At 41.4% G+C, this 14,515-nt stretch overlaps 1 protein-coding gene across 23 annotated transcripts in view; it reads right to left on the minus strand.

Annotated features, from left to right (window-relative positions):
• USP48 (ubiquitin specific peptidase 48) overlaps positions 1–14,515 on the minus strand; it is a 65,561-nt gene that overhangs the window by 14,628 nt on the left and 36,418 nt on the right. For 11 of the 23 annotated variants that reach the window (XM_084963250.1, XM_084963248.1, XM_084963252.1 and 8 more), the window contains 10 exons: positions 14,243–14,357; positions 12,980–13,110; positions 12,246–12,317; positions 4,941–5,065; positions 4,668–4,790; positions 4,337–4,398; positions 3,976–4,086; positions 3,325–3,455; positions 2,880–2,986; positions 971–1,075 (listed from right to left, as the gene is read on the minus strand). In XM_084963250.1, coding sequence (XP_084819376.1) covers positions 971–1,075; positions 2,880–2,986; positions 3,325–3,455; positions 3,976–4,086; positions 4,337–4,398; positions 4,668–4,790; positions 4,941–5,065; positions 12,246–12,317; positions 12,980–13,110; positions 14,243–14,357 — 1,082 coding nt within the window. The remainder of the gene's footprint in view (positions 1–970; positions 1,076–2,879; positions 2,987–3,324; positions 3,456–3,975; positions 4,087–4,336; positions 4,399–4,667; positions 4,791–4,940; positions 5,066–12,245; positions 12,318–12,979; positions 13,111–14,242; positions 14,358–14,515) is intronic. The other 12 variants (XM_021097702.2, XM_021097703.2, XM_084963251.1 and 9 more) reach the window with 3 other exon arrangements.

Consider the following 14,515-nt stretch of genomic DNA (forward strand, 5'->3'; position numbering starts at 1 on the left):
AGGAACCATGAGGTTGCAGGTTCGGTCCCTGCCCTTGCTCAGTGGGTTAATGATCCGGCGTTGCCGTGAGCTGTGGTGTAGGTTGCAGATGCGGCTCGGATCCTGCGTTGCTGTGGCTCTGGCGTAGGCTGGTGGCTACAGCTCCGATTAGACCCCTAGCCTGGGAACCTCCGTATGCCGCGGGAGCGGCCCAAGAAATAGCAACAACAACAACAACAGACAAAAGACAAAAAAAAAAAAAAACAAAAAAAAAAAAACAAAAAAACAAACTAATGCTGATCTAGTGATTTGACTAATACATTAAGAGACCCAAAAATCTCTTCTATAAACTCCTCTTTTTTTTTTTTTTTTTCTTTTTGCTTTTAGGTACAGAGATCAGATCCAGCACAGCCCTAACTCTTCCCAGAAGGTTCCCAGGCTAGGGGTCCAATTGGAGCTATGGCTGCCAGCCTACACCACAGCCACAGCTAGGCAGGATTCGAGTCTGAGACCTACACCACAGCTCACAGCAATGCTGGATCCTTAACCCACTGAGCAAAGGCCAGGGATCTCATGCTCATGGATGCTAGTCAATTCGTGTCTGCTGTGGCATGACAGGAACTCCTATACACTCCATTATCAAAGCTATTGTCTTATTTTGTTTGTAATGAGGGAAAATGAGTTTAATATATAAAGAGTCCGTGATTAATCAACAGACCAAGATATGGGTCTTAAGTCTTCCTTCCAGATAAAAATTTTATCATTACAGAGTATTTAGCCTTAAGCGCAAGAAATGTATTTATGCTGGAATAATGTAGTCCATTGCGTTTCATGAGAAAATCAGGACAGCTATAGCAGGCTATCCAATTAAGGGGAGAAGAAAAACAGGAAAACCAATATCCTCCAAGGCTATGGGGATGTCCAGGGACTTTTAGTGACTACTTTCAGAACATCAGAAGGTGTAACAATGAAGAGTAGGTTCAGCACGTACTTGATTAAAATCTGGATCTTTTTCTCCGTCTGGCTTAGCTTCTTCCTTGTCCTCCTCTGTTTCAGAACTACTCACATTTAGTTCCGGAGCTGAATCCTTCATCACCTGAATGTGAGAGGAAAAGAGAGAGAAGTAGGTCAGCCACCAGGAAGGTGAGCTATGGTGGCTGTGGGGCTTGGACTGGCCACCTTTACCAATGGTGGGATAATAGACCAGACAGAGGATCAAGATTCAAGGCCTTTCTGTAACCTCTGCTCTTTAATACGCTGGTTTTTACTTTCTGATCTATTCTTGTATTTAATGTGTTCCCCATAAATGTAAACAGTCTCTGCAGAGCAGTTATCAGATTTTACAATGATGTTATTTTGCACAAGTTCGAAGGTGCTCTACATTTTCCCGTGACACTGATCTGTCAAGCCTTTTCAAGTATGGGCTGGAGTCCCAATGTTCCTTAAGACTGAGAAAATGAACTATGGATAAATACTGCTGTCAAAGCAATAAATAATAATAATAATGAAACTTTACCTAAATTGGATACTATTTTATACTAGATACCAATATATACATGCACTGATAGGTACAAAATATCAGAAAATTCTAGGGGAAACTTCATTTTCTCACCAAATTAGGAAATTAAGCCATCATTTCAACTTGTAAAAGCAAAACCCTAGACCATCAGAGCATAATTTTTAAGTTATCTTCAAATAATGTTTGATAACTACCATTAAATAAAATGTATTCTGTTTTTACTTCCAAAAAACCTTGGAACCAAATGAGATGTCTAGAAATCTGGCTAAGGATCTACCTAAGAGCCATCCCTAATATAGTTTAAAAAACAAACAAACAAAACCAATCCATAGTAACATCCCTGGCCCCCTAAATATACCCAAATCTGTCTACATCACACCTATCCTTTATATCAGTGTAAGAGGCTCTAAACTGGCTTCCTTATTTCCCATAATGTCCTCACCACATCCACACACAATGGTATGGGTGGACTTGAAAGTAAAAATGAGACCACACCATGACCTCCCCTGAAACTCTCCAGTGGCTTGCATCTACACTTAGAGATTCCATATCCTCGCCTTGATGTATATAAAATCCAACAAAACCTGAGCCCTCATCACATCGCTAAACCTCCTGGGAAGAAACTCTAGACCAGTGCTGTCCACTACAGTAGCCAGAGGACCCATGTGGCTATTTAAACTTAAATGAAGAGAAAAATTTCAGATCTTTAGTCACCCCAACCACACTCTATGTGTTCCACAGTCAAATGTGGCAAGTGGCTCCCATGCGAATAGTGTAGATCTGGAACATTTCCATCACTGCGGAAAGTTCCATTGGGCACTGATGCTCTAGACACAGTAACTATTGCTTGAGCACATTAGGCTTATGCTTTTGCTTGGACCACATGCCAAAGGCTGGGTCTCGGATAATAAAACAGCTCTTCCCTGGAGGCACCCTTCCTAACCACTCCCTATCCAACAGTGCACCCTGACTCTATTGGTCTCTCAACTTACCCTGCTATATTTCCTTCAAAATACCTGTTCTTATCTGAAATCATCCTATGGATTTATGGGCTTATTCTTGATCTGCCTCACAAAGTACAAATATTCTTGAGGAAAGGTGCCTTCTCTGTTTTCCACACCAACAGTATCCCCAGCACAGAGACCACTCCCGGCTCACAGCTGACGTTCAATTAATGTTTGTGTATCAAGTGAGTAAGTCCACATACATCACGTGTAAGTATTCCTTTTGAATTCTGACCCAATGGCTCCCCAATACAAAACAAACTAAAATAAAACAGAGAACCGCAGGGCGACTCTAGGCAGTCCTCAGTGAAAATCCAACAGCAAGTCAAAAAGCAAGCTTGAGCGTTTCTAGTCCTGGCCAGAAGAGGGGCTGGTACCTTCTTATTATCCACGACTTTATGAACATAGATGGTGGCTTGAGTGTATTCACGCAGGTCCCTCTGCTGTTGACACAATAAGCCTTCTCTACATTCTGGACAGAGTTCTTGGGGGGGAAAAAAAAGTACAATAGCAGGGACAGAAATTACTGTCAAAGAATGAAATATCTAAAACCACAGATCAAAGTTACCAGAGAGTATTCATTAAACTGTCATATTTTCTCTTAAATACTGTATTCTATTGTATGCAAATATAAAGACATCCATTTGCTGTCAACAGATATACAAGTAATGAGGTAATTATATCATACTTGCCCCTAGGGGAGTACTCTTTTGGTCTGCCATAGGATCTTTAATTTTAAATAGGGAATACAAATGCCGTTTCATTCCCCCTTAAAAATGTCAGCTTTTAACAACCCAAACCAAGAACAGTATGAAAACTTACTAGGCTCAGAAATATACTGTGTTTCTGGAGGGTCTGTGTCTCCCACTTCAGTTCTCGTGATTTTAATTACATGGTCCACAACAAAGAGCTTTTGAATCATTTGCCACTCACTGGGCCATATGAGAGCTATACTGTGCAAAAGAACACAACATGCTTTAAGACACATGGACATAATCCATTCGTTCCCTAAAATACAATCATCGAAACCAATATTCAATACAAAGAAATTAAGAAGGAAAAGATACTTCACAATAGAAAATGGTTGTTTTTCATACAACAGAATGCTACCTAACAGCAGGAAACCTAAATGGACTGCAATTACATGAATCATGGGTAAAGAAGTTAGCTGCAGAGGGATAAATACTGGATGATGCACCCTAGAGACACAGCCCTGGTTACCAGCGCTTGGAAGGAGAAGGAGGAAACAAGAGCAAGGTTGCCTCGGGCAGCCTCTTTTTACGGAGAAGCAGTCTTCAAAAAAAAAAAAAAAAAGAGAAAAGACAAGAATTCAACCTACTAGCGCAGACCAGAGGAAATTCCCCCACACATTCAATAAGAGACCTAAGAGACCCTTTATGTCAAACGAGAAATTTCCTCAACACGTTTTATTAATCACTAGGAACGAAAATCGCATGAAGAGAAGAAACTCACAGTTTAGAATCTTCTTTGGTCATGGAAGCGAATGTAAACATGAGGCCCCCGTGGGGACACAGAAGGGCACTGTTTCCAACCGATGACACGGGGCTACATCTTGTAGGTTTTCTACTCAAATGAGACAAGGAAGATCAATACACTTCACTACTGCACGACTAAAGAGAAAATTTTTTTTAAGACGATTATTTTAAAATCATAGATATATTTAAAAGGGTATTAGTCAGTGAATGTGTTTCTCAGGATCATTCATTTGAATTATCAGAAAACTAAACTTTCAGTGTATGCTAGTAAAAGTAATATACCATAAAATATGTGAATCAACAATAAAAGAAGGAGATAGAAAATGTTTGGTTTCTACCTAACAAATTTCCGCCATTCTTCTACAAAGAACTGGGACACAATGTAGAGGACATCCGTGTCCTAGAAGAGGAAAAAAAATGAGATACAAGTAGCCATTAGTTCATGGCATTCTTAGCCTATATCCCCCCAGCGGAAAACATTTCCATATGCTATGGTTTTCCTTTTCAAGTTTCATAAATATAAGAGAAATGCAGCTCTCTACCAAGAATCACTAAGATTAGAAAACAATATACAGGAGAATTGAGACGCTCTTGGGTTATTCTGAAACAGTTCATCAGGAATTTGGCAAGGGCCTTAAGAAGGTGTGATGTGAGAATCAATCATTATACCTCTGGCCAGTTACTGAGACAAGGTCTGTTTTTGTCCTGGAACAAATTTGGAAGAGAAGTTTTTTGCTCGTTTGCAATCATCTTATGTAAGGCTTCATTTTCTTCCCCTTCTCTTTCTAAAATCTGAAAGAGAATGAAGCAGGAAGCAATCAACCACCTCCTGCTGACAGCACAGGACCTGCCTCCTCCCTGACACCCCCATTAATAGCACAATGTCAATTCTCCCGGGAGGTGGCATGTAATCCTCACAGATGTCATTACAACGTGCAGTACCTTGCACTGGGAACAGCATTCTTTGAAACTTGGAAACTCAGGAGCCTTTGGAAAGTACTGCTGCAGCTTGCTCCAAGCCTCTTTAGAAACAAGCCTTCTTTCATTTTCAGATATGCATAACTCCCCTAAGTCAAAAAAAATTGGGGGGGCGGGGGGAGGAAGAGAAAAAGTTTTGAAAAAAAAAAAAAAAAAATCAATATTCTCTCCAAAATTCTATTTCTTAAACTTAAGAAAATTTTGGAGGGCTGCTTTTCCTTCTGTTCTAAAGTGCAGTAATTCTTTCTCCTTTCTTTAGTTTCAAAATCTCTAAATTTTAAATATCATCAAATTCTAAAGGAGATAAACATTTCTTCCACCTCAATCTAGGGCTTCCTTCCTGGCAGTGAAGAAAAGCAGTTAAGGGTGCTTCCAGGGATCCTGCAGTCCCTGCGTGTCCGCTGGGGATGTTTACCAGCATCTCATATACACCTGCATTCAAATGCCACACTTTCCTGTAGGCTATATTTTCTCTTATTACTTCACTAAAATCATCCTTACCTGAAAGGGTATTTTTAAGGTTGTGTGAGACTCACAGTTAAATAGTAAAAGCAATCTAATGTTCAATTGGAAAACCACCTCCAGGGAGTTCCCACTGTGGTTCATCAGGTTAAGAACTAAACTAGTAACCATGAGAATACAGGTTCGATCCCTGGCCTCATTCAATGGGTGCAAGGATCCAGTGTTGCTGCAAACTATGGCAGAGGTCGCTGATGTGGCTTGGATTTGACGTTGCTGGGGCTGTGGTGTAGGCAGGCAGCCATGGCCCTGGTTTGAGCCCTAGCCTGGGAACCTCCATATGCCACAGGAGTGGCCCTAAAAGAAAAAAAAAAAACAAACAAAACCATCTCCAGTCAACCCAATTGCCTGCAGGCACCCTGAACCCTGTGGCCCTTCACAAGAAAGAATAAGCAGAATCCCCCAGTCGTCATCACTCTTCTTTACCTCACAAAATCCCAAGAACACCCAGATGGCGGCACCCCTCAATCTCAGCAGCCCCTCTGCAGGTTAATATAGCCAGGGACTTTCTAAACATAGGAGCATGACTCTATGCTTTTTTACGTAACAAATGACAAATAAACCAAGAATCAGAGAAATTAATACACCCAGAAGCTGGGATATGAAACCAGATCTGTCTCATCCAAACCCCATTAATTTCCTAGACCTCAAAATGCATCTTCTTAACCTGCACCCTTTACCTCTTATTGAGCTTTGACTAATCCCAAGAAAAGATTACTTTGCTTTAATGTACTTATTACCAGAGAAACTAGGTCACGATGTAAAAATTAACTTTATTTCTGAGTGTGCTGTTAACAAATATTCTCTGAGGTTATGAAAACTTACTCCAAAATGCTTATCCTCAGACACAATTAGGAAATATACTATTTTTTAAAGGTTGATTAAATTATCAGACGAAGATTAAGTACATCTTTATGGTGACACATGAGGCAGCCATAAAAAAAGATGAAGGTAGATTTCTATAACTAATTTAGAAATAACAGCAAGGTAATTATGCTTTTCAAGTGTTTTCCTCTTTGTTTAAGGGTTCCTTCCTCTGTACATATGTAGTACTGCCCAATCTGCTTCAGAAAGGGAGAGCGAAGGCAACAATAGTACAAGCACACACACACACACACACACACACACACACACACACTCTCTCTCTCTCTCACTCTCTCTCTCTCTCTCTCTCTCTCTCTCTCTCTCTCTCTCTCTCTCTCCCCCCACAGACTCTCTGGACACACTGCCTCCTGTTCTGACAGAAGGGCACTTTTACTTTATGACTTGGTGTAATGCCGGATGATCACTCAGGTGATTAGAAAAGAACAACTCAAATTTATGCCTGCAATTACCAAAGTACTTCAATAAGTCATCTGACAGAAAGCAGAACTTGGTAATAGGGAGTTCCCGTCGTGGTTCAGTGGGTTAAGAACACGACTAGTATCCATGAGGATGCAGGTTCAATCCCTGGCCTCCCTCGGTGGGTTAACGATACATCATTGCCACAAGATGTGGTATAGGTCGAAGACCCAGCTTGGATCTGGCGATGCTGTGGCATAGGCCAGCAACTTGTCTCTTATTCAACCCCTAGCCTAGGAACTTCCACATGCCATGGGAGTGGCCCTTTAAAAAAGAAAAGAGGAAAAAAAAAAAAATTGGTAATAAAAAGTCCTTCACCCTGAGTTCCCATCTTGGCTCACTGGCAACAAATCTAATTAGCATCCTTGAGGATCCAGGTTCGATCCCCGGCCTCACTCAGTGGGTTGTGGATCCAGTGTTGCCCTGAACTGTGGTGTAGGTTGCAGACAGGGCTCAGATCTGACATTGCTGTGGTGTAGGCCTACAGCTACTATTAGACCTGTAGCCTGGGAACCTCCATATGCCACAGGTATGGCCCTAAAAAGACAAAAGAAAAAGGAGAAGAAGAAAAAAAAGTCCTCCACTTGACTCTTAGCCATTTTTCTAAATTTAATTTCACATGATTGAAATAACTACCATGATTTAATATACCTAAACAGTGCTACCCCACATAATGCACTTTTACTTGTGACAAGAATTTTTAGAAGTTACACTAGTGTCTGCAATATGTAAAATTGTTTCTTAAATCTGAAAAGAATGGCAATCGACTAAATTCACCTGGAGAGCAACATCTCCCAACAGAAGATCAAACTAGCCATGATTTAATTCATCAAACATAATTGGATAACCTAACCCCCAAAGATTCTTCTGGTAAAAACTGAAATCTAGTAAACAGGAGTTCCCGTCGTGGCGCAGTGGTTAACGAATCCAACTAGGAACCATGATGTTGCGGGTTCGGTCCCTGCCCTTGCTCAGTGGGTTAAGGATGCAGCGTTGCCGTGAGCTGTGGTGTAGGTTGCAGACGCGGCTCGGATCCTGCGTTGCTGTGGCTCTGGTGTAGGCCAGTGGCTACAGCTCCGACTGGACCCCTAGCCTGGGAATCTCCATATGCCGCAGGAGCGGCCCAAGGAATAGCAAAAAGACAAAAAAAAAAAATAAAAAATGAAATCTAGTAAACAATGAGTTTAGATTCTGGATAAATCCCCTCCCCTCTAGTTAAAACTCCAGCAATCTGGGCCACAAAACATCTGAAGAACTTATTAAAAAAACCCTGCTCAACTGCTAAGTAAACCTAGGTGTAATCAAAAAGCTAAGTTAAAGGAAGTTTAGGGAGTTCCTGTCCGGGCTCAGTGGTTAACAAATCAAACTAGGAACCATGAGGTTGCAGGTTCAATCCCCGGCCTTGCTCAGTGAGTTGAGGATCTGGCATTGCCATGAGCTCTGGTGTAGGTAGTAGACACAGCTCAGATTCATCTATGGCTTCGATTTGACCCCTAGCCTGGGAACCTCTATATGCCAAGGGTGCAGTCCTAAAAAGAAAAAAAAAAAATTTAAAACAGAAGTTTATCAGTTAAATGAACATAAAACAAAATGGATAAGCCTGATGGGTATGGACTATCTGCAGTAAGTGCTAAACTCTAAAATAGCAGTAAATCATCTAATGGAATATAATCCATGATTACGTCACATAAAATCTGAGATAAATATACAGGCTTTAGGATATGGAAATTCAAACAAGGACTTCCAGATAAAAATGATGTTCTAAAATGCCATTTACTTTCAGTGCTCCCTGAAACACCATTAGACTACAGCACGGGGATCTTTCTTTCTTAAGGATATAAAATCATAACGATGGCTAAAAAGAAAAGAGAGGGAACGACAACCACGAATATTTTAGAAGCTTAAAGGTAGATGAGACACAGGAAAACTCAATTCTCAATTGACAAAGGAACCTAGATTTACTACACTCACAAAACTATCCCCACACATCTAGATAGAAACTGGGGTATCAGAAGAGAACGGATTAAAAGTCTATTGAAGAGGCAGTTAAAGAAGCTCCCTGGTGGCTCCAGTGTTGTCACTGCTGTGGCTCTGGTTACTGCTGTGCGGAGGGCTTGATCCCTGGCAAGGGAACTTCCAAGGTTAAAATTCTCAGTGCCCCTTCTAGACACTCTACCTCCCCCGTCTGCCCACAAAAGAAGACACAGGCTTCTCTGAGGACATAGAACCTAAAGCCTCTGCACTGGGAGATGCAAAGCAGAGAGAGGAGTGAGGGTCGTACATGGAGGTATAGAGAAGTCAATGTTTCCATATAGAAGGGAGAGACCCCCAAGCCCTCCTCTCTACACCTCTGGGAAGTGACAGCCAGATCTGCATTTTCCAGGTAAGAGAATGCAAGATCCATTATCTGCGTTAGGACCTGCAGAAGGAGGAGATGTCACAGTGCCGTGGATAGAGATCTTAGATGTGGCTTCCAAAAATAGAAGGGGAAAAAAATGCCTAAGAAAAATGACTTTGGACAAATGCTACACTGATAGATATGCAAGTCCTTCAAATTTTCAAAGAAAAATAATTTCAGACAATTATATCAAGGGAAAACTACCCACCAAGTGTAGTAACCTTTAGCCAATGACTCTCACCTCCTCTCTATGCCTCAGTTTCCCTTCACCTATACAGTCAATATGGGAGCAATACTGACCTCTCAGGTTGTTGTGTAGATTAAATGAATTAGTATCTATACACTTAGAAAACTACAGGCCCAAGAGAAACATTAAGTGAATGTCCAAATGAGCTCTACAGTGACGACCATCATCACGTCTCAGGAACAACTCACTCCTACCCTGCACCTAAAATCCCAAATTCCATGCACAGGTGACATGCATACGCAAATACAACAGTTGAGAACCATCCTCTTACCATGCTTAATAAAAAGGTACAGCAACAAAAATGCCACCGAGTTGCAAATAGAAGATCTGAAAAACAGCTAACGTACAACTTCTGACAAGCTGAGGGGAGCAACCTGAGTCCTGAAATCACATTCAGCTCTGCCAAGCTTTCTAGTCAAAACTGTAAAACTGAAATGACAAGATGAGAGGCGGGCTGGGAGCAAATGTCAGCGATCTGAGGAGGAAGAATTCTGGCACCGTCTCACCCTGCTTAAGCAGCACCAAGCACAAAAACTTAGTATTTTACTGCAGGTTCTGCCACTCTCAAAATGGGGGCACTTCTGCTATATCCACGTCTGTGCTATAAAGGTGAATAAGAATTAATAAGAAGCGAAGACAAAGACAAACATCATATGATATCACCTACATGTGGATGCTAATAAATAATGATACCAAAAAAAAAAAAAAAAAAAAAAAAAAGAACTAGTAAGAAGCATCAGGAGTTCCCAATGTGGCTCAGTGGTTAACGAATCCATTAGGAACCATGAGGTTGAGGGTTCAATCCCTGGCCTCACTCAGTGGGTTAATAATCTGGCATTGCTGTGAGCTGTGGTGCAGATCACAGACTCAGTTCGAATCTGGTGTTGCAGTGGCTGTGGTGTAGGCTGGCAGCTATAGCTCCGCTTAGACCCCTAGCCTGGGAACCTCCATATGCTGTGGGTGCAGCCCTAGAAAAGGCAAAAAGACAAGAAAAATAAAAATAAAAATAAGAAGCATCAAGAGAAAAACTCATCTCCCTTTGGCTGCTCATGTGACCTTCATTTCATATCACACAATCTGTCTACCCCTCGGGGGTCCCATCTACTCTCACATTTGTGCCCCCACTGTGCACTAAGAGTGTAAGGGTTACAAACTGGGAGGCAGGAAGGATGGATGGATGGGCTTGGGACCCAGAGATCCAAAGCCACATCCCAGGGTGACCCTTTACCCGCACTTCCTAGTTGTGTGGCAAGTAAATGAGAACATTCTCAGTGAGATGTGTCCTGAGAGACAGGCTCGCAAGTACCACTCATATGACAACTACTATCACGAGTATCACCAAGGGCTCTTGATAAAAAAGCGCTAGTGGGAAAGAAGGGAAGTGGTTCAAAATGAGGTGATCAAGTAAGAAATAAGGAATTTATTAGGAGTGGAAATAAGAATTCTGAGGATCAATGGTGCATTAACAACTAAGAAATGCAAACATGAGTCAACAGATTAGATTCACCATGGACATTCCAACCTCTCTGGGTGCAATTTTTCTCAAGGTGGAGTGAAAAAGAAATGACTGAGGGGGGATTTATATACAAGGCTTTGAGAAGGAGACACTGACTTTCAGACTGCTAACCATGTGTCATGTATGAGGACTCCCCATCATAAAATTATTACACACACACACACACACACACACACACACACACACACACAACAAGTGAGCACTCATTAAAATAAAATAAATACCTAAACAAATATATGAGGATTTGGAAGTTTTATTAAGAGTTATATAGTACCCAGTAGCTAGTCAAATAAATGTCTTAAGAAACTAAACTAGGAGTTCCCGTCGTGGCACAGTGGTTAACGAATCCATTAGGAACCATGAGGTTGCGGGTTCGATCCCTGGCCTTGCTCAGTAGGTTAAGGATCTGGCGTTGCTGTGAGCTGTGGTGTAGGTTGCAGACATGGCTTGGATCCTGTATTGCTGAAGCTCTGGCATAGGCTGGCAGCTACAGCTCCGATTAGACCCCTAGCCTGGCAAACTCCATATGCTGCGGTAGCAGCCCAAGAAATGGCAAAAAGATAAAAAAAGAAAGAAACTAAACTAGAAAGGGCCTTAAGAAGAAGAAATGTGCAAATACTGTCCTCAAACTCTTCATATTTGGACAAAGATACAGATGTGGGAAATAACTGAAATTATTCTCCAAGCTCAGAAAGCCTTTCACTGTAGCAAAGTGACAAAGTTTCTTCTCTAAAATATGGAAAATATCCTATTTCATTAATTATTTTCTGCAAGGAGAGAAAAGGTGTGAGAGGCACTGGGCTAAGAGGCCAAACAAACTAAGAGTTGGAAAGGGTAACATAAGCATTGAGGTCATTACAGTTTAGAATACCAGTTACTCCACCACAGCTGCCCTTCATGCCTGATCTCTGAGTGTAAAACATTTAACAAAATATTCATGAGGGAGTTCCCGTCGTGGCGCAGTGGTTAACGAATCCGACTAGGAACCTTGAGGTTGCGGGTTCAGTCCCTGGCCTTGCTCAGTGGGTTAAGGATCCGGCCTTGCCATGAGCTGTGGTGTAGGTTGCAGACGCGGCTCGGATCCCGAGTTGCTGTGGCTCTGGAGTAGGCTGATGGCTGTAGCTCCGATTTGACCCCTAACCTGGGAACCTCCATATGCCGTGGGAAGTGGCCCTAGAAAAGGCCAAAAGACAAAAAAAATATGACATGCTGAAGTAAGACTAACAGAAGTTTTACACTTTGGCTTACCATGTGGGCACAGAATGTCTTCATTAAAATTTAATTCTTCCTCCTCTTCTTTTCTTTCTTCTTTTGATTCATCTAATCAAAAGAAATACAGATAAAAACTACTCTAGCTATTGTATTTAAAGTTCAAAGTAGCAAAGATACTACGCTACACAATTTTGAACACAGAAAACTTTAAAACATTTTAAAAATTAGACCCAAATGATTTCTTCACAATTCCGCTAAAAAGTTTCGTCAAAAGGATAGAAAAATTTCTGAATGGCAGTTTAAAAGATTTATATTATGCAAAAAAAGTGCATATTTTCAAATAAAAAAACAATTTACATATCTTTCCATTCATTCTAGTCAAGGTATAACACTGCGTCATAACCAGGTTAATCATCTACACGCACATCGCATTGACCCCTAGCCTGGAAACTTCCACAGGCCGTGGAGGCCTCCCTGAAAAGGAAAAACAAAAAACAAAAAACAACTTTTAGCTGGAATACAACTAGAAGTAATTTTGCTTGGGATTAACTCAAGCCCAAAGCAGGCTACATTATCAGGAACGCCTCTTGCGAATTGCTGAGCAATCGTGTTGCTCACGTCCAACAACTTAAAAACCTTTTATTTCTTTGCAGACATTCTTGAAAGCTTCAGGTGTCGAAAAATTATCCTTGAAACTAAAACAACTTTCCTAAAAACAAATGCTGACACTTCTGAGTCACAACCGTCTACATAGAGGTTTTAAATATTACCTTTATTCAAGGTGTTGCCATTCATTTTTCCATTGCTTTGGTCTGCTTCAGCATCTTGCTCATCTAGCTGTTCAAGAGCCAGCTGGCGCCAACTGCGCAAAGAGGATTTTCCCACCCAAAATCCATCACTGCTGTGGAGAGAGGGAATGTGAAGTTACGCAAGTGACATTTCCTATTGTCCTTCTCCTCTTGTTGCTAGTAGTGGCCACAAATAATGAGAACTAAAATGCTTACTATCTGCTGCTGTGCACACAATTTCTTAACCCATTTCTTCCCTCCATATCAAACTGAAGGTATAGAAAATATTTTGTTTCCATCCTAAATCTGGCATTGTCACTGCTGTGCCTAGGTTCAGTTCCTGGTGTGGGAAGTTCCACTGCCATGGACTGGGCCAAAAATAATAATTTAATCCAATCACACCAATCAAGAGTCCACTTGCTTCATTGGAATACTACCTGGAACAACATATAGTTGTGCCTTCAATATATGCACTTACATATGTATACATCCATGTCTATACAGAAAGAGGGCATTGGTAGCCTGTTTGTGGAATGTCCAAAAATGGTAAATCTGATTGATCTTTGAGAAATACAGTTCAAGTTAAACCAGACAAAATATAACGCCACCTGAATCCAAAGGCACTCTGCAGGGGGGGGATAGACAAACCCCAAGTAGTCTCAATGTTTTGGACAAGGGTGCAGAACTGGGTACCATTTGTTAACACACTTACTTTACCCTCTCTGAAGATGAGAGAGCGCGCATTGCTGTAAGCTGCGCTGTGGGTCATAGATGTAGCTCGGATCCCCACGCTGCTCTGGCTGTGGTGTAGGCTAGCTAACAGCCGTAGCTCCAACCCCTAACCCCTAACCTAACCTAACCCGGGAACCTCCATATGCTGTGGGTACGGCCCTAAAAAAGACAAAATAAGGGGGGGGGGCGAAAGAGGTTCCCCCAGGCCTGCTAGAATAGTTTTCCAACATCAGCATTTCACAATTCCAAGTCAGAACACAGGTTATTACTCCCTTGGTTTGTTAAGACCTCATACCTACGTCTCTGCTTCCACCTTTCTGTTGGATGGAATACTGCCACAAAGGCTGTGACTCAGCTTTATCTTTGCCACAGTGGTGATTGCTGCAAAATTTAATCTGAAGTTGCCATCCACTTTAAAACTTTTCTTTCTCCCAAAGATCCCAATTCTCTGTTCTCCATAAATAAGCTATTTAGTTTTCTACCTTATCCATCAACATTTTCTGTGTGACATACCCCTTTACTGTTGCTTTAAGCAGATTATTTACAGTTTTATAATCTTCGTTTAGTTGGTTCTTCAGCCGCAACACACGACAGCGTTCTACCACACATTCCTTACACAGGGCTTTCACTGAGACAGAGAGAACAAAAGGGAAGAGGTTGGCTTCACGTACAGACTTCCTGCTAAGAAAATGTTTTTAACACTTCTAAGAGAAAGTCATACATTTTGACAATATAGCCAATTGGTCTACATCCTCAATGATTTTGCTACCATAAATATCAAGACAG

This window comes from Sus scrofa, chromosome 6, assembly GCF_054392235.1.
Source record: "Sus scrofa isolate SSC_HxYL_T2T_F1_AM1 chromosome 6, Sscrofa_HxYL_maternal_Yorkshire_Landrace_v2.0, whole genome shotgun sequence".
Taxonomy (NCBI): Eukaryota; Metazoa; Chordata; class Mammalia; order Artiodactyla; family Suidae; genus Sus; species Sus scrofa.